At 34.0% G+C, this 22053-nt stretch overlaps 1 protein-coding gene across 1 annotated transcript in view; it reads left to right on the top strand.

Annotated features, from left to right (window-relative positions):
• Window positions 1-22053, top strand: part of LOC113520823 (fibroblast growth factor receptor 3-like) — a 218591-nt gene that overhangs the window by 187311 nt on the left and 9227 nt on the right. The window contains exons 8-11 of the mRNA XM_052901767.1: window positions 11181-11244; window positions 12362-12518; window positions 13802-14071; window positions 17079-17271. Of these exons, the coding sequence (XP_052757727.1) occupies window positions 11181-11244; window positions 12362-12518; window positions 13802-14071; window positions 17079-17271 (684 nt within the window). The remainder of the gene's footprint in view (window positions 1-11180; window positions 11245-12361; window positions 12519-13801; window positions 14072-17078; window positions 17272-22053) is intronic.

The following is a 22053-nucleotide window of genomic DNA, read 5'->3' as shown; positions in this document are numbered from 1 at the left end:
CAATTTTCAACAGTAAAACTCTTAAAATCTTTTATGGAACTATATAGTACGTAATATACAATATTTTATGATATATAAAAGTCAATATAAAATTTTTGTGGAAAAAATCAAGGATTTAGAATGGCAGTGTCCTCAAAGAGGATTCAATTAGTACATGATTACATAAGAGCTGACAACGCCATTTAAGATCTGTAAAACTTGGAACAATTTACCAAAAATGGGTATTGAGGTGCGCGCGCGCATCTGATTCACGCGTCCCACAGATTTGTACCACGTTACAAATGCGGTGGCGCAAGGCACAGGATGTAGCGAGAAATGTGACTAGCTAATACTTTGTAAGGCTATATGTAATTAGTTCAGTACTAATCAATGTTTTCAATTTAAGTGTAAGTCAATAGAGTCTCGCTGTTATCAATTTATCAGAATAATTTTAGTTTATGTGAATATTTAAGATTGAACCTTATGTTAATGTAATAATGTTTACTTTAATTGGGTCTTTAATTATTTACGTTTAAACTAGAGAAAATCAAGGGATCTAATTCTTATTTCAAATTTGTTTAATGCCCGTTTTCTTGGCTATTTTCTAAGGAAATCCAAAAATGACATTATAATGTCTAATTAAATCAGTCTCTAAATTTTTAAAAGACAGTCATTGCTCAACTAACTTCTATTCTTAGCATTTAACAGTAGTTGCTAACTGGGCATTAAAAAATTGTCTCATATAAATAAGTAGTTGTATTCCACGGCTTCACCCGCATTACTGTTCTCACCTATGGACAGGAGGTCTACAGTACCAGCTTCTTCCTTTAGATCGCATTCAAAGTCGGGCAGCTCGAATTATAGATGATCAACTGTCTGGTTCGACCCACTGAAACTACGTAGAGATGTTGCATCTCTATGCATCTTCTACCGTTATTATCATGGGGAGTAATCTAAGCAATTGTTCGGATTGATACTTGCTGATTCACAACCCGTCACAAATTAAAGTTTCATTCCCACCATCTAGATAAGTGGCGGTCTTCCACCATACGTTTTTGAAGACATTCTCTTACACACACAACCACTCTTTGGAATCAATTTCCGAACGATACGACATCATAACCTTCAAGAAAAAATCATATTCCTTTTAAAAGGCCGGCAGCATACCTGCAATGCCTTTGGTGTTATGGGTGATCATAGGTGGCGATAGTCACATACCATCAGGTGAGCTGCATGCTCGTCTGCTCCCTGTGTTATAAAAAAAATCAGTATATTAAATATCCTATGTGCTAAGTTAGAATATGACCTACCCGTGTACCAAACATTCAAATCCGCTTAGTAATTTTTGCAGGAAAGACAACAAACATCCATCCATCCATACATCCATCAAACTTTCGCATTTATTATATTAATAGGATAGTACGAACTATTTCATGTATGCCGCCGATGAAACTATACTACATAGTTCGTTAATATTATGGTCTCAATGTAATGGCCTAATAAACTCGACGGGTTATACTTTATTAAATTTATCATACTATAATGAAGTTACAGGGTACGAAGGTATAATATTTTATTCATCCATTAGTTTTACATTAGTATTTTGTGATGTCTCCGGTGCAGTTTATGTTATTACGACTGTTTATAGAACCACTTTCTTTCAAGTAGACTGCCAGCTTGTTTTTCCCCCTTTTTCGAAGGCGTAAAACAAACTGTGATTTTAAAAACCCCTAAAAATAATCAATTAAATGACTAGCGAATGTCAATTTAGGATCGTATGATAAATCACCAGAGTGGCCATTTCCGTTACCCAAGTATAAAAACTTATCTCTTTAAACCTTATAACTATGACATAAGGTTCAATTTCTTCTGGTCTTTATGACGAAATCTAAAACAATGTAATAAATAAAAGAAATAAGCATCTGTGGACATTTTTTGGATGCAGGCTATGATATCTTATTGTTAGTAATCGAAGTTGACAATGAATGATATAAGATTTCATTTAGTCAAGTACTTATACTGGTATTCAATTGACGTAAGTGTGAACTTCGTTGTATGGGCAATATTTCAGTCCTTCAACTTATCCCTATTACATATATAAATCCTAAGCTCTAGTAGCTATATATATTACCTAATAAAAAAAATATAATATATGAAACACTATAATCCCTAATGAGTAAGTCAGAACCATTTGTTATTGTCGTAGTGATAAACATTCGACATTTTATCAAGCATATTAGTATTCAACATGTTACTGGGTCAGTTTTTTTTTTTTAATACAACTTAGAATAGCAAACAAGCTGACGACCCACCTGATGGAAAGTTGTAACCGTCATATAGACATGAGCAGTACCATGGACATAACAGAGTATACTGTTTCGCCCATGATACCCCCCATGCGTTGCCATTCCTGAGAACTCAGATGTTATTCTTCTGTACCCTGTAAATTCTCATCATATCCCACCCTTCAAACAGAAACACAGGCATACAAATACAACTGCTTCACGGTAGAAACACGAATGGGACAGAGGTACCCAAGCAATCGACTTTTGTACAAAGTCTCCCTCTAATTGTTTGTTTATTGGTTTATTGTCGGTGTTTTTTAACACTGGAGAGTTTAAGATGTTTAACGATGAAACTTTTTAATGTCTATTAAATTCGAAATCACAAAATTGTGGTCTATAAGTCTAAGTAGTATACCAATGGACAAATGCCTTCTTTAGATTTACCAAAATCTATTTTGTTATTTTTACCCCTAGAAACGAGATTCTAGATATGAGATTCTTCAAAAAGGTTATAATAATGTTTCCTCAGAGTCAGCAATAAACACACGACATCCCATCCACGTCCAGCGACTCCCATAGGTTACAGTGATTATTTGCCATCAGACACGCTGTATGCTTATTTGCCATCCTTGTGTTATAAAAAAAAGTACTTTTTTTAATTTATATACATTTTCCTTTCTATCAATTGTTTAACAGATCAACAACGAGTGCCATCAAAGTTCACCTAAAAGCATTTCCCTCCTTTGTAATCGGATAGCAAAGTCCTTTTACGATTTCACGAAATTTTATAGTACTTTCATGGTTTTTATAATCCGCTGAGTCTTTTAAGGAAGTTTCAAATTTCAATTTTTCTAGGTAAATACAAGTACTCGTATATTTAATAGTCTTGACCAGATAAAAATACACCTCAGAGCCAAAGAATTGTAATACAATCCATTAAAAAAATAACTTACACCTACCAATCACTTTTCTCCTTTGATGAAAATAGACACCCGATACTTCTCCAACGAAATTATCGGTTCATTTTGTGAGAAACATTACACCTGTTCGAACAAGAACTTTTCGTGAAAAAATGACGTTCCCGATGTATTTTGCGTTCCGTTCTCCCAAAATATTTTGTTACATAACAGTAATTGAGTATTTTGTTTTGTTTTATATTTGTTTTGTTTTTATATAGATTTATCCGAGTCAATTTACATTAATTATATATACGTCTCATGTAACCGGGGCAAATCAATAATGTTCCATTGTCTGGTTCTCAAATTGGGATACTCTGTGTTATCAGATATTAGACGATGAACATCCTGAGGGCACATCCTCTAAAAGGTATGGCAACTACAACATATATACATATGTACACCTTGCACATATGTATATGTGTATATCTGTGTATCTTTTTCAATAACAGAATGATAGCAATAACAAAAAATACGTACATAATATCTGCCCACTTCCTTTCCCGTGGATGTCGTAAAAGGCAATTAAAGAAACCATCGACTATTAAGGTCGAAAGATGGGCAGCAGCGTTCCTCTTAAAACATCACCAAAGCCTAACTGCGGTTGCCAACCTACCTGCCTAGCGTGGCAAACTGATAAAACATCCTCTTATGGAAAAGGCCTATGTAAAGCAGTGGACAGTTAACGATAGCTAGTTGATGATGATGATGATGATCTGCCATCATCGTCATCATGATCTTTATCCATGTGAATTTTTTAATAAAAGTGTGTATTGATACTTTTGGACATTACCTCCACCGAATCTAAAATATTCGAATGTTTAGCCACAATACTAAACAAACATACCCGTCCGTTTCGAATGTTTTTTAATTAAACAATAACAAATACCATGTGTTTTTCAAACTTCACTTATTTATGTATTTATTTATATAAATACTATTATACATTCACTTTTAATATAACGTAAATGTACGAAAGGCGGACTTATCTCTTGAAGGGATTTCTTCCAGTCAACCTTGATAACCCGAAAGGAGAAAGTAATAGGATTTGTATATAAAGCATAACATATATTTTTCAAAAGTTATATGATAAATAATAAACTATATTATTAATAGCTATACAATAAACTTTAACAATATTTGTCTATCTTACATGTTTTCGCTTACAAATAAATGGACGACCATCAATGGAATTTTTTCATTACTAAGACACTAGGAATATCATGAATGTATTTAATTTACATTTAGTATATATATATGAATTATATGTATGGATATACAGGTTATTTTTATTTATTTATATATTCTTTTTTGACCATATTACAAAACAATGTTCGATACAAAAAGCGGACTTAATACTAAAAAGTATTCTCTCCCAGTCAACCTTTGGCAAAACACAAATGTTGTAAATAAGCGGGGAAAAAAATTGACAATTGTTATAAATAAAGTTTATATTTTATCTTTTATATTAAGTCGCAAAATATCTCTAATTGAAGCATTTCTTAAAGACAGAATGATATTACAAAGTTAAATAAAAAAAATATCTCTCTCAGTTCATTCGCTTATGACTTGGAACACTTTACGTCTACAAGTATAAATTCTATGCGTACTCGTACAGTAAAAGTTCAAGTGAATGGTCGATCCAATTTAGTTAGAGCACTAGACCAATAATAATTTCTAACTTTAATAATTTCTATTTCAATATTTTATAATTATCCTTATAATAATAAATACCACACAATCACACCAATAGGCAATAGATCTTCAAGGGCTATATTGCTAGCAATATGGCCTAGTATAATATATTAGGTCGACCTCCACGTGGCTCCCCCTGGAAACCATCGTGAACAATTCTTGTTGAATTCGTCACGATGAGCTAACTGACCTACTTCATCCTCATTTATCATCCATCACTGGTACCTCGCTAGTGTATACCGATAACACAGGCGAAGTAACCATTCCAATATCACCCATTTAAAAAAAAATTATCTTCAAGGTAGACTGACATAACCCAGTACAACGTGTGGGCAGAGTTAGTCAGTAATAGACATTAGTGTCCCTATTGCTAGCAATATACTCTCTTTCTTCCTCCTCCTCGCTGTCTCTCCTGGAAACCATCGTGCTTAATTCTACATAAATTCATCACGATGGGCTAACTAACCTGTCTCTTCATCCATCAGTGGGGTCCCGCCAGTGTTTACCATTAGCGCTAGCGAGGTACCGTTCTATTATCGCCCATTAAGAAAACCATTGTATACAGACCTAGATCCAGATGTCCTATATTTCGCTACAAAAGAACTATATATACTTCAGTTTCTAAATTGATCTCGTAACTTGAAGCCCATGTCGTCTAACCAGTTAAAAATTAAAATTAATCGACTATCAACGCAATCGCTTTTCAATTGGATCCCTTCATTATGTAAATTAAAATGCCTGCCATCAACAAATTTACAGACAGATAAATTGCATACATTCAGTCAAATCACCAGTAGTTTGAAACTCAGTTCTTTTGCCTATTATGTACCTAGTACACAATAGGCAAAAGAACTGTAATTTCTATTCTAATTAGAATCCTCGTTATATTTTTTATCTCTATTTATTTAGGAGCATTTGTCCTTTCAGGTACGCTAGTCCCGTCGTACCTTAATCAATTTTAGGGCATCATTAGATTTGTTCTAACAGTCAAAAGATACCCTCCACAAAATTAGATAAGAGAAACGAAAGGAATGTCGTGGAAAAATCAAATTTATCCATACTTTATTGTACACAAAAGTTATATTGTTATAATTTATTTCAAATAAGAATACAATAGGCGAGCTTAATTCTGTAAAAATTCTCTTCAAGCTAAACCCTGAGTTGAAAGGAGACTTAATTAAAAACCAGCGGCCTGTGTGCATACAATAAGAAGTGGAAACAGTATGGTTGTTTCTAAAAATGCTTGGACAAATTTAGTAATACATATAGATGAGGAAAGTGCAAAAATAATCTATAGCCAGATATTGACCTCGATGCGGGTAGAACTACATTAAAACCTACATCAAACCATATCGTACACCAATCTCGCCTATATCGTACATAAACCTATCTATTAAACAAAAATCTCTTTTACATATTAGTAACTGACCCGGCAAACATTGTTCTGCCATATAAATTAAGGTATGAAATATACTTTACGACCTAGTCTAATACCAACCAAATATACATAAAAAAAATTCATAAAAATCGTTTAAGCCATTTCGAAGGAGTACGGCCACAAACATTATGACTATATATATATATATATATATATATATATATATATAGTATATACACAAAAAGTGATACATGTATATATTTTAAATTGAAATGTTTGTAAGTAAAAGCATTAAATTTCAAATCACAAAATTTATATAAAAAAATAATAAACTATATCAACCCATTAGCTTCTTAAATGTAACACTTTGTGATCGAAGAGATATACAAGTAAATAACATTAATAATGCCAAAGAGCAGGTGAGTGGTGAATGGTAAATCCAATAGTTAGATAGAATATCTGCAAAAGAGCTATAATTTTCGTTTGGAAATTTTATAGGTTTATACTAACCATCACTTCGACTTCTGAACACGAGATCTCTCTTATATTTCCCCATAAAATAGCGGCCTCTATGAAATCATCGACTTATTTATTGGAGATGGTGGTACTGCACTCCGTTTGTTTACACGGTCACGCCACTCGAGAATCTATTACTGGAATGTCTAATAAAAAATTTAACAAGAGCTTATCAGTCCTAGATTAATAGAAATTCGCAGAGAGGTTTTAAAAGTACTCCTCGATGCTGGTATTGAAATGTACGACTTAGTATTACAAACAGATTTTTAAATAATCGTATCTTTTTATTGTTTACTCCAAAAGGTTACAGTAGTAAACGTACTATAGACGTACGTATATGCTCATGGTCATATACTGCCATTTCTTACAATGTATACTGGACTAGATAGATACATGGATAGATAGATACCTTCCAGAAGATTGTAATAGAAAACTTATTATAGATACTAACAACTATAAAAAATGTTCACACTGAGAAAACAATGGGCGGCCTTATCGCTAAAAGAGATCTCTTCCAGACAACCTTTGGATGGAGAGGAGTAAAAATCGTAATTTTATTATTTTTTAAAATTTATTTCTACATACCCGTAATAAAGCCATCGCCTAACTTTGATAAATTATTAAGGTAATTTTTTGTAAACGGCATTCCCTATTATTTTTACTAATAGTTAAGTTTCAAATAAAACCTTGTGGTGTATCTATTATATATATCTACAGAAGAATTGTTTCTTCTGTAGAATTATTATTTTCTCAAATTATGTATTCAATTCATTTACCTATATATTTAAATTATAAAAATACTCGTGATATATGAATGCTTACTATGTTATTAAAAACAAGAATAAAATAATGTCACAAAACACTAGGAGATCTATAAGATTACTGTTCATAGGGGAGATATAATTTTTTATATCATTTCACTTACAAGTGAATAGCAATTTTTACTTTAACAATAAGCATTAGTGTTTATAATCGCTTGTGTCATAAATCCTTAAATCTGAGCTCGGGTTGTACGTGAATGGCAACGTAAATCACGTTTGCGTAAAAGTTACGTCACGTTAGTTAGTATATCTCTATGCAAGCTACTGACCCCTGACACTAGTGAAGCGCTTACAAAAGATTAATAGTATCGATACAATCTAGAAATGTTAAATTATAAAATTAATGACCAGTCAACCGTTAGTTAAGTTGATACACTTGCTTTATATTATAAAATAAATCTTACTTTGAATAAAAATACATTTGAAACGCATCTATTATGTTCTAAAAAAATTAATATACTCTCATTAATAATTCCCCCCCTCCAACCCCCCATTTCAACAATTTAAAAGATTTATTCAAAAGTGCTCAGTAAACTTCAATTTTCTTACAACCTTCAAATACCTTTTTCGCCACTTTCCAGATTGGCATTTTAATAATTTCTCTTGTTCCTTCTATGAAATAATAAAATGTTATATTTTATAGAAATAAGTAATTTTGAAATACATCAGTCTATCACATTACTGCTTGTGACCCGAACAAACATAAATAAAATGTTGCGTACATTACGTTTTATCCTAATACAATTTTACACTCTGTTATTTTTTCATCTCCGTCATTATTTATCTATAACTGAAATATCGTTCACGTCTGTAATTATTCTCTTTGATCCTTAGCTGAGACGAGCCATTTTAAATTGTTTTAATCCCAGATATGAAAAGGGATAATAAAAAATTCAAATAGTTTAACATTATTATACCTTTAATCGATTCAATGATATAAACGATTATTCTTTCTTTATTTAACACGAAAGCAATGTAACAGAATTACAATTGTAAAATAATGAATCTATCCAATACTATTGAGTACTTTAGACAAAATCATTAAATTGTTGCCACAGAATTCAACATATTATATTTATTTATGAATTCAATTAATTTAAAGTGTCGTAATTGTGATTATATTAAAGCACAATTACGATAATTTGTAAATTACAGAATTTACATATCGATTATGGACATAAGTTGCCTATGGTGTTGCAACACTATTAGTGCAATATTGCGTACGGCATGGGATAGGATGAACGTTAGTGTTGCCCTCACAGCCAGTGGTGCAATATAATCAAGAATCCAATCCCGTAGAGATTTTTTAATGATGATTATAATTTCGTAATTGTGTGGGTCTTTTTTCACTACACATGGTATGGTGTAAGACCATAAAATTGTGACGTTATGATTGCTTCCAACGACATCATAAAAAATATGTATTTTAAATTAAGAATTAAAACCTTCCATTACGTATGTCTAAATACTTTACAAAATAAGAGAAGAATAAATAGGAAATCGTATTCTTATATTTCAAAGGAGCGTATGGTAGAATATGACTTTGAATGGCCGCTAATGAAAACAACAAGCAAGTACTTGCCACGCTTGGCAAGCGGATTGGCAAACGCAGTTTGGCCTTTAGTGATGTTTTAAGAAAGACACTGCTGCCCATCCTTCGACCATTAAACTCTTTTCGTCGTCTCTTACGACACCCATGAGAAAGGAAAAGATGGTCCATTCTATGCTGGGACCACACGGCATCAACTAATATAAATATATAATAGTTCCGATATCACTTGCGTCAAAATTGTTAATAATAAATATTTACCTAAAGTACCACAAAGTAATATTAAAATCAGAAAAAAAAAGATGTCACTTTTAATGTAATAACCACTGGTTTAACTTAAATTACGAAAAGCTCGCCTAGTTTCGGAATCAATTTGTGATCCTTAGTCATGAGTGGCTGTGACGCGAGCCTAACTGCTTGCCTGAAACTAATCAAGCTTTTTCGATCTAATTACACGTAAATTAAACCGGTTGTTATTAAATTAAAATACAATGTGTGCTTACGAAACTTTTAACAATAAATATGTCACTTTTATTCACCCAAAGCTCCTAACCGCTTAAAACTGCTATAAACTAGTTCTCTACTAATACCACAAAGGGAAATTTTAATGGGAAATAGTTTTAGTTGTGTTTAAACTTCATTAAATACTATCACACTATGCAATCATTTACTTTTGACTTTGTTATTTGAATTATACGTAAACATTATTTAGGATCCGTTGCTTGATTTAAAAGATATGAACAGAAAAATACACAGATATTCGTGTGTATTTCTGTTTCTACTGGTTTGAGCTTTTTTAATGTATAATATTATATTTTACAAATATACCTGTATATATTAAAGACAATTTTAGACAAAATACATAATATATATATATATATATATATATATATATATATATATATATATATATATATATATATATATATATATATATATATATATATATATATATATATATATCGAAGGTCGATATAAATTTGCTATGACGTCATATTGTCCCGGTATAGAATAGGTCACTCCCACCGTGGATGTCGTAAGAGGCGACTAAGGAAACTTAATGGTAGAGAAACGGCAGGGTCTCTTTTAAGACATCACCAAAACCTAACTTCAGTTGCCAACCCGCCTACCAAGCATAACAACTACTAGCAAAACCCCTCTTATGGAGGAGGCCTATGTTCAGCAATGTACAGTTAAAAACTGATATGGTGATGATGATGATGATGATTAGTACAAATAGGTAGTTAGAGACGACTAAGGGAGGGCGAGGGATGGGCAGCAGCGTCCCTTTTAAAACATCTCCAAAGCCTAACTACGTTTGTCAACCCACTGCCAAGCGTGGCAACTACTGGCAAAACCTCCAAAGGGGAGGCTTATGTTCCGCAGTGGACAGTTAAAGGCTGATATGAAAGATTTAAACTGATATAACACACCGTTTTACCTTCCGATGGTTGCGGATTGTTTTTTTTTATACAACTTACAATGGCAAACAAGCTGACGGCCCACCTGATGGAAAGTGGTAACAGTCGCCTATAGACATGAGCAGTACCATGGACATAACAGTACACACACACACACTGTTTCGCCCATGATACTCCCCATGCGTAGCCATTCCTGAGGACTCAGGTGTTATTCCTCTGTGCCCTGTAAATTCACGCCATATCCCACCCTTCAAACCGAAACACAGCCATGCAAACACAACTGCTTCACAGTAAAAACACGAATGGGACAGAGGTAACCAAGCAATCGACTTTTGTACAAAGTCTCCCTCTGGTGATTCGGTCCTCGCACAATATTTAACATTTGTATTCATTAGTATGTCTGTTTATATTAGTCTGCATATTTTCCATGTATGATATGCATGTATTTAAAAAAAAATTAACTATCAATTGTCTAATACTATATAAGTTGTGCTTAATTTAAAACTAGATGGCGTTATGTCATTATTTCTAATGCTATTTATTTATTATATACTTACAGATGTTTTTGTATTGTTCACAGAAACAATGACGTGCCTAGAGCGCAATTTGAACAAAGCCCGTTGTATGTTCATAAAGAATTTGAGGTAAGTTTTCGTTTTAAAATTAATTGCGTTGCTCTTTTATTTCACTTGTTCATTCTCTAATATGCTAATTAAATTCAGAACGTAAACTATTTTTTTTTTCTAAGCAACAACAAATTCTTATTTCAAAATTTTCGATACCTTATCAGATTATTATAAGTGTTCTTTTTTCAAATTTCTGATGAAAGAAACATGAAACCATAGATTAAGAATAGGATCTACGGTCCTCTTTATACGCACGCAACAAATATACAATACGAAATTGAAAAATGCAGATAACAAGGAATACCTTTTTTCCCTTTTCCCTAGAGACTAAAAAAGGATGTATTAAGGTTTGTTCAAGGTCGGCAACGTGCACGTGACACCCTTAGTGTTGCAGGCGTCCATAGACTAACGTCACGGTTCACTTTTAGACAGACTGTACACTTGTTTGCCACTTTTGTGATATACAAAATACCTACTTAGTATTTATTTTATATATCTACCGATTGAAAGACAACAACACAGATTTTATGGCGCATGATTACAGTGTTTATCTGTGGCTTATAAAATTGTCATTGAGTATTCTACACTAATATTATTAAGAGGAAATATTTGATTTTTTTTTATACAACTTAGAATGGCAAACAAGCTGACGACCCACCTGATGGAAAGTGGTAACCGTCACCTATAAATATAAGCAGTACCATGGACATAACAGAGTATACTGCTTCGCCCATGATACACCCATGCGTTGCCATTCCTGAGGACTCAGGTATTATTCCTCTGTACCATGTAAATTCACGCCATATCCCATCCTTCAAATCGAAACACAGCCATGCAAACACAACTGCTTTACGGTTAAAACACGAATGGAACAGAGGTAGCCAAGCAAACGACTTTTGTACAAAGTCTCCCTCTGGTGATTGTTTGTTTATAATGGATGAACTGAAAAACTACAAAACTGATATCAAAAATTCTTTCTCCTATACAAAGCTACATTATCAGCGACTAATATGATTAAGGTTCTTACAAAAAAAGGCTTCACACGCCATTTAATTATATTTGATCTTTGTCATGTAATTCTGTTCCTTATCTTACTAAGATCTTTAATTATTTCTTTAAATTTGTGATTGTACAGTTCGACGAAATAGAGGGCGCTGATGAATGGGAAGTGAGCTGGTCGCGAGTCCACCTCGGTTCGATGATCGGCAGCGGAGCATTCGGTCGAGTCCACGTAGCCCAATTGGACACGGTCAAGGGTGAAACTATCACTGTGGCTGCTAAAATGTTGTCAGGTACACGGTACATTTTTTATGGAACTTAGATCGGCAAACAAGTTAATGGAAAATGGCAACCGTCTCTTATAGATATGAACGCCATTGCACTGAGACGTCTCTTAGAATACACTTCCAGCCCATGGTCATGGGCTGCCATTTCTTACAAAGTATACTGGACTAGATAGATACATAGATAGATAGATACTCTTTATTGTTTCCTTCAGAAGATTATAATAGAAAATTTATTATAGATACAAACAATTACATGAAATTATTCAAAGTGGGAAAACAATGGGCGCTCTTATCGTTAAAAGCGATCTCTTCCAGGCAACCTTTGGATGAACTAGATGATATAGTTAAAAAACTTTATGTTCCTAAGTTATCAAAAATTATAATAATGATAATTTTAGAATCAAAGTCATCCGTCATACTCGTGAACGGGTGCTGCTCGTAGAGACTGGTCTGCTCCGATTACTACAATTAATTTTATTGCTTTGTTTTAATTAAATACACTATATTATAAATTTTATAATCTGATACTGCTTAGTAGTTTATATTCACACAAATTCATCATTTATATAGTTAATTTTATAAAAAAGGACTAGCTGAGTTACTTGCCCGTTTTTCTTGGCTGAAATTATGTTCTGAGTGGACGGTAATAAAAAAAACTATACAAAAATATTGAAACCTAAGCTTACTTGTCTCTTTCTTAAATATCTCTTTCTTTCATTCAGAAAATGAAATTCAGCATACAATTGAAGGCGTCACAGTTTATTCTGTGATCTCCGTGGTGCTGTCATTAGCGACGCTTTTCATTTTTGCTCTTAGCGTTGTTTTCCACAAGCTTACAGCTTTTTTTTTAATTTTAATAAGTATGTAATATACAATAATACTATATTATTAAGTATAATAATCGTAATCATAACATAAAAGAATATCGCCGTGCGGTCCCGGCATAGAATAGGCCACCCCTTCCTTTCCCGTGGATCTCATAACAGACGACTACGGCAAGGCGAGGAATGGGCAGCAGAGGCGCCTCTGTTAAAACATAACAAAAAGCCTAACTGCGGTTGTCAAGCCGCCTACCAAGCATGACAGCTACTGATAAAACCCCCCTTACGGGGGAGGCCTATGTTCAGTAATAAAAATAAGTTGACACTAAATCAATCATACTATTTATGCATTAAATGAAATTTAAATTAAAAATTAAGTATTAATTTTAAATAAAGATACAATTAAAAAGAAGAATGAGCTATTAAATCCAATTTTATTAAAAAACATTAAAAAAAATTGTCCAACAGAAAACGCGTCAGAAGAGGAGATGCAAGATTTCCTTCGAGAGATAAACATGTTGAAACATGTTGGATGTCACAAGCACGTCATTAGATTGATCGGATGCTGTACCAGACGCGCGCCGTTCATAGCCCTACTGGAGCATGCTCCCCGGGGAGACCTTCTGTCGCTGCTGAGGGCTGCGAGAGGGCGACGGAAGGCGGACCAGCATTGCGAGTCTAATGTTACCAGGAGGGTCGACAGCGACTCGACTGTGCCGCATCTCTCTGAGAATAATTGTAAGTTGAACAACCAAGACATATTATTTCTCTTTTCTTTTTTCTTTACTTTTGTTAAATAGTTCTCTTTAAATTTCATTTCAAACTGTTCAGGTAACACACGCCAATATAGCCTTTTCAATTACATTTATTGTGAACGTATATATTTACCGAAAAAAAAATTATCTGTAGTACTCAGAGATAATATACCTTACTAATAGTGAAAGATTTTTCAAAATAAGATCAAAAGCACCGGAGATTACCTCGACCATCCAAACTCACATACTTTACCTCTTTATAATATTAGTATAGATAAACATTAGACTAGATAATATCAAAAGATTAAGACATAGGAACATACTTTGAGATATGATCTCATGGCTAGATACAAGTGACACAAGAACAAACTTAGTGATATGATATGGAGGAGTTTACCAATGGACACTTGTAAGTTGTAATGATGACGATGAATTAATGAGCATACTTAAGATAGGTCAAATACTTTTTGCCAACACTGTTGTTGATGTTTCTGATCGAAGATATATTACACAATTTTCACCACCGGTTTTTGCCAACACTGTTGTTGATGTTTCTGATCGAAGATATATTACACAAGACATAGACAATTGTCAATCGGCAGATGACCGCCATTCGAGGTCTGCCAAGGAACCCACATTGTTTTTATTGTATAAAATATAGTAATAAGATAATAAAAACAGTATAAATAATAAGTAAATAATTTCTGATATATAAATTAATCAACCGATACTCTTGAAGTTATTAAAATCATAATAATAACCCTAACTTAATTAACTAGAATGGCAAAGATCGTAAATTTGAATGTAGAACATAGTGAATACAAAAAAACTTACTAAATTTCCAAATTTAGCGTAGCATAGCGTAGTAGTTAGAAATTTAGCGTAGCATAGCGTAGGCCGAATAATAAAAAAGGAATTTGTAAAATTCAATCCAAAAGGGGAATAAACCTAAATATCCACGCATACAAAATCGCGAGCGAAAACTAATTTTCACTAGTGAGTAATTCGTCTCTCTTTTGTTTTTCTATCTTTATTTTTAAGACACTCCTGTGTTAATAATTTTGAAATAAAAATAAAAGGTTTTATTTCTTTAAGACTTAAGAATATTAAAATTATACTTGTAAATTAGATATTCGTTTCTATTATAGTTTCGCATAACGCCTGTACGTAAATTGTAAGCAATTATTTTGTTCTTCAATTTTCAACCGACAAACTTGTAACTAAGGAGTCAAAATAACATCTACATTACAATTACAGTTTATTATTTGTTTTTCTTGTTTCTAAGGAAAACAACATTTGTTTTACTTTAATACTTAAAAGTTTGATTTAATCAATGAAGGTATATTTATCCTATAAAATGATAAAGGTGAATATTTATAAGTGTTGAATTAAAATTTACTTTATGGATGATAGGTTTTTAATGGGTGAAAATTGAATGGTGACTCCTGCGCTAATGGTTTACGCTGGCTGGTTATCAATGAGAGATGATAGGTGAGTATGAAAAGACAAGTTAGTTAGCACATCGTGATGAATACACCTGGACTGCAGCACGATGGCTTTTAGGTGGAACTATGTAGACTCGAACGGAGTATATTGCTAGCAATGGTAATTTGCAATACTAAGAATAACTCCCCACCGCATGGATGATAGTTTACAGATGCCCGCCTTCGCTATCGGTATAACTGGCGGGGTACCAGCGAGGGCTGATAAGTAAAGATGAAGTCAGGCCAATCTTACCACGACGTATTCACCAAAAATTTGCCTGTAACTTATTGAAGGCAAGGTTGATGAAACAGGGTATATGGCTAGCAGCTAGGGTTGCTAGAAGAGAAAAGGAATATTACCGATTAGATCCAGCCCCAATGCTAGTAATATATCCTGTGCGGTCGACATCCTCACGGTCTTCCCTGGAAACCATCGTGCAAAATTCCAAGTAAATTCCTCACTATGCGCTAACTGACTTGCCTTTTCTTCCTCGCCCATCACTCGCCACGCCCTCACTGGTGTCCTGTCAGTGTATACCGTTAATATAGGCGAAGTACCATTCCATTATCACCCATTAAATAAAAAATGGGATTGCCCATTACTAGCAACCTCTCCCCCTACATATTGTCTTAGTTAATCAATGATGCATAACCAGCTGAATGGATTTAAATGAAATTTTGTACACGAATGTACCACATTTTGGATTAACACTCAATACTTAACGTCCTTACATACTTTATAAGCCTTGTCAACGTAAACCCTTGCTCAAACCACGACTTATAGCTAATAATATCTAAATCACATAATGGACTTGCTTTTATCACTAAAATTTCAGTTTGATAATAAAGTAAAATCGTTATTTTAAGAAAATATTAGAAAATATATATAAATAAAATAAAATCTATTGTCGGAGATATGTCCGTACGGTCCCGGCATAGAATAAGCCAGCTTTTTCTTTTCTGAGGGTGTCGTAAGAGGCAACTAAAGGAACTTTATGATATGGAGGAATGGGCAAACAGCATCCTTCTTAAAACATCTATAAACGCCTAACTGCGGTTGGCAACCCGCCTACCAAGCGTGGAAACTACTAGTAAAATTCTCCTATGGAGAAGGTTAATTCAGCATGAATAGTCATCTCTTATGACACCCACAAGAAAGGAAGGGCTGGCTTATTCTATGCCCGGACCATATGAACAATAATAAATATTAGTTTTTATAAATATAATAAAATTTATAGATAGATAGATAGATAGATACTCTTTATTGTTTCCTCTTATTTAATTAATAATTATTAATACAATTTTTTTAAAAATACATAGTAATATTTTGTTTAAAAAAAAAACATAATTAATCAGTAAGGCTCGATTTTTAGATATCTTCGATCCCCAAAATCAGTTTTTTGTTTATATCGACTACTGAGAAACCGATTTCAACCACAAGGGTCGAAATCTACGCCTGATTAGAATGACACAAACTTTATAATATCTTTTCAACAATGTTTCCAGCTGAGTACACAAACATAAGTGACTCGGATCCGACCCTCAGTGAGACCAAGTTGTATGATAGTGAGAAACCGAAGAGCAAGGACCACTACGTAGCTGAACCAGCGCTCCATCTGGACAGCAGCACCATGAGGGACTACGCATTGCAAGTGGCACTGGGCATGAGGCATTTGGAAGAAAGAGGTATCACTCACAGGTAAATATCATTATTCACTGTGTTGATGTAGCAATTTAACATAAAGCCTGACCTTCCGAAGGTTGCAGGTTCGATTCCTAGGCTATGTAGTCCTTTGTGTCTATGAGTGGAAAAAATGCAAAAAAAAAAACGTATATAATATATCCAATAAGGGGGAAGGGATTGTTAGTAATGGCGGGGTTAGTCCCCATTGCTATCAATATACCTTACTAGGTCGACCTCCACGCGGTTCCCCCTGGAAACCATCGTGATTAATTTATCGTTGAATTTGTCACGATGAGCTAACTGACCTGCCTTTTCACCTTCACCAATCATCACTCACTGGTGCTCAGTCCACTGACAGAGCACCAGTGAGTGTATACACTTATACCGATAGCGCAGACGGAGTTACCATTCCATTATCATCCATGAAAAAAAAATCCAATAACAAACTTTGAACAAAAGTAATATGGGTATGGATACTTTTGTCTCCCACATGTTTTTGATGTGAGGCAGTGTTTCTTACATGGCTGTATTTACCTACATTTAAAACATAGGATATGGCAGAGTATGAAGGTATAATTTAGTTTTCAGGTGTAGAAACGTGTCTTATTTTTTTTATGAGTTAATATGAAAGGGTAGCCCCGTCTATACTATAGTATACGCTAAAGATGAAAGCAGGTCAGTGGACCCATCGTGACTAATTCATCCATAATCAACCATGGTGGTTTCCAAGAGGAGTCGTGAGGCTATAATACCGACAATGAGGCTGTTTTTTTAATGGATAATAATGGAATGGCTGGCAGGGCGCGATGGCTTCCAGAAGGGGCTACCTGGAAGTCGACCTAACAGGGTATATTGCTAGCAATATAAGGGGCTGGCAGGCTATATTCCGCACTAACAATCTCTTTGAGTCTTAGATCCTATTACCCCCCCCCCTCCCCTCATGGAAACATATCAGGAATACTATTGGCATCATACTATTGGCATCTTATAGAGATTTTAAAAAAGAAAAAAAAAGGAAAATAAAGATATATTAGAAATATAAATATTTATTATTTATAAATTAGTTTATTATAAATTAGTTGTAAACACAACGAGCGTGTATTGCGCATCTAATGCGTCGTAATCTGAAAGCAGCTTAAAAAAGCAACTTTCAGATAACCTCACCTCTAAAAGTCGCATGGAAATCAATCATTTCGCTCGAGCAACGCCCGAACAAATATATACGAGTAGACGGTGAGAAGAGAAATTATGTTGGCTTCTGCATCTGTTTTTACGTAGCAGGAAGTCTTTTGACTAAATATTTAATGTACCTAAGTACATTGTATGTGTAAAAGGTTGTGACCTTTCCGTGATTTTCTTCCCAACGTAGTTACATAAGCCTATTTTGCACCCAACTGTGATACGGCTTATCCCTTACCTTTTTCTTTCAAAATATAGGTAAACGCCTTGGCTTTTTAACCGACTGCGAACAAGGATGTTGTATTATGTTTGTGTAGCGTCTCCGTAAAGGAGGTTCTCTGATCTACCAGCACACTCTGCGCAGGCGAAGATTCCGTTTTCATCCATTAAAAAAACATAATACTCGTATACTGTTTTGCCTAGTTGATCGCATTCACATTCGCTCAAAGAAGCTCACCTAAATACGAGGAAATTTCCGGGATTTTCCGGGAACGCCTAACGACAGCCGGGATGTCCGGGGCTCCGGGTATATATATTCGGTTTGCTTGCACACAACCCTGCGTATTACATTGTAATAATATGTCACTGGTCTCCTGTTAATACACATAGTGTATTTTCATTTGTGTGGTCGATAGATCGATTAATCTGATGGATGTTTTGGTAACCGTTGGCTACATGAACAACAAACAACCCTGCCATTACAAAATATACTGTATGGTTTGTACATTAAAGTTTAATATCGACTGTGATAATGATAATACTATTAGGATAACATACAGGGATATTCTAGAGTTGAGATGTAAATTTTCCAGATTTATCTTCACATATCTTCTTAAGCTAAAACACAATAACGAGCGACGGCTTTAAAAGAAATAGACAAGAAATAATAATGCTACTTATCCAGACGAAGTTACAAAAATCTTTATCAGCCGATAAGATATTTCTTATTATTACATGATCACGCTAAAACTCTTACTCATTAATATTATTAATTCAGCTGTTAACTGTCCACTACTGGACAAACGCTTTCCCCATAAGAGGACTTTTGGCAGTAGTTGCCACGCTTGGCAGGCGGGTTAGCAACCGCAATTTTTTGTATGGGTGATAATGGAATGGTAACCCCAGCCGCGCTATCGGTATACACCGGCGGGGCACCACTGAAAGATAATAGATGAGGATGAAGCAGGCCAGTTAGCCCATCGTGACGAATTCAACGAGAATTGTTCACGATGGTTTTCAGGGGGAACCACGTGGAGGTCGACCTGATATTGCTAGCAATGGGGCTGTCAAACTCCATTGCTAACAACTCCTGTCCCCCTAGCAACCGCAGTTAGGCTTTTAGAGATGTTTTAAGAGGGACGCTGATGCTCATCCCTCGTCCTCCCTTAGTCGCGTCTTACGACACCTACGGAAAAGGAAGGGGTATCCAATTGTATGCCGGGGCACACACGGGCACTCAGTAATAACAAGATGTCAAATAGGTATCTGATGAAATAAAACACAAATGAAAAAGAGAAGAATCATCAGGAATAGAGAATACTCCCTTTCTAGCAATATAACCTGTCAAAATGATCTTTACTTTATGCACTCTAGAAACAATCATAATTAATTACGCAGCGGGAGATCCCTTCATATAGTAACTCCTATTTATTCTTCTAAACTATATTCCTATTCTTTCATCATCCAAGCTATCAGTCTCTGGAACTCCTTACCTCTTTCCATTAGATTAGTGCAATCTCTTTGCCTCGTTCAAGAGGTAGATAAAATCTCTTTAAATATCTATCTCTTTACTTGATGTCTATGACGTGTTATATACCTTAATTTATTTAGTATATTTATGTTTATGTACTATAATTTTGTCATGTAGTAGTGTAATTTAGTCTTATTTTTATATAAACGATATATTGAATAGTATGCATTTTTTTTATTTTCTATTTTTGTATTAACTGTAACTGACTTGCGACATCTACCTTTCTTTCCGTACTTATTTACTATTTATGCCACGTTGTTTGTAAGAGATTGCTTTTAGCGGTAAGTCCGCCTTGTGCACATTCTGTATATATCTCTTTTGAGCGCAATAAATAGTTTATTATTATTATTAATTCTTGTTGAAATCGTCACGACAAAACAATGGATCTGAAGTCATCTTCACCCATTATACCTCATTGGTACCTCGCCAAACTAAACCAATAATATAGGCAAATGCACCATTTTAATCTAAAAATAAATGCAACGATAACGCAAGTATTTCAATTTATATAAACACTAACTTTTAGCAAAGACTAACTTTGAGCCAGCTCCCATATCCCAGTCACGCAGATCAACTGCGTGACTGGGATATAGCCGCTATAGAAAGTAGCTTACGTCTTTTTCATATAAGTTATGTATAAAAAAAATCCACAGTGATTGGTTACGCCGCTTTGGTGCTTTGTCCTTACAAACAATAAAAAATAACTTATTTTTACATTTATAATATTGAGTGTATCGCCACTAAACCACTAAACTACTCGCCTTAATTTTACAAAAGCCATTTATTAATAGAAAATCCCTCCCGTAACCGTTTCGTAAATACCATCTCCACTCCTATGTGGAATTATATTTGTAATACAATAAATTCGCCGAAAATCCTATAAACGTTAAGTAAATAGAAATTTAAAGTACATATTTCTAATAAATAACATTCAGAACTCCGCACCGCTGAAGCAAGTTAATAACACAAATATAATTTATAAGATGGGAGTCGTTGAAATTTGATCAATAAATAATTAACGTAGAAACAGATTGAACAAGGTGGCTAGAACAAAACACTCGCGGTGGGCGTTCTAAATTTTGTGGATGTATTTGTTTTTTTACGAGATTAAGTCAAGCGTGTCCTTTACTGTCAACGTATCGATTGAGAAGGGAAGTGACTGGTGATATTACATATATCCTAATACTTTATCGATAGATACGTTTTCGCTACCTCGAGGATGATATAGAATAAGACAGAAATATCTAGCATCTTGTTCTTTCCCAATCGAAAAAATATGTAGTGAAAGATCCAAGTGGTTGGTCACTAAACAAAATTGAACAAGAAATACTAGATGGCGTTAGAATCGAAACTTGTGGCTTTAGTTTATTACTTTGTAATTAAAGATAATTCGAAGTAATATTTCTAAATTGGCGAATAGTTTTTATTATTAAGGGCGAATGTAAAGTGGCAGATTATAGGCGATCTTATCCTGAATAAGTTATAATCCACACAATCGCAATGATTCTTGTTAGTATGTGTGTGTTTTTTTACAAAGTTGTAAAATACAAGAGAATAGAGACAAATATTACGACAAATTATTACTACATCGTTAAAAAATAAATAAAACCCCTCGCCAATTTAGTAAATTTGTCTTAAATTGTCTTTAATTACGTAATAATAAAAAATCACAAGTCTCAATTCCAGTGCCATCTAGTATATCTTGTCTTATTTTGTTTAGTGACCAACCTTAAAAATACGAATGTGCAGATGAGACGTAAAGTAAGGAAGTGAAGTAAGTGCAAACGATTTTGTAGAAAATACGCTTATACATATAGATTTATATCAATAGCAAAAAATATCAACACCATAATATGTACTACATATAT

Source organism: Galleria mellonella, unplaced genomic scaffold, assembly GCF_026898425.1.
Source record: "Galleria mellonella isolate WM207_F2 unplaced genomic scaffold, CSIRO_AGI_GalMel_v1 utg80, whole genome shotgun sequence".
NCBI lineage: Eukaryota > Metazoa > Arthropoda > Insecta > Lepidoptera > Pyralidae > Galleria > Galleria mellonella.
Note: the sequence above shows the minus strand (reverse complement) of the source record. Positions and strands in the feature narration are given on the sequence as shown.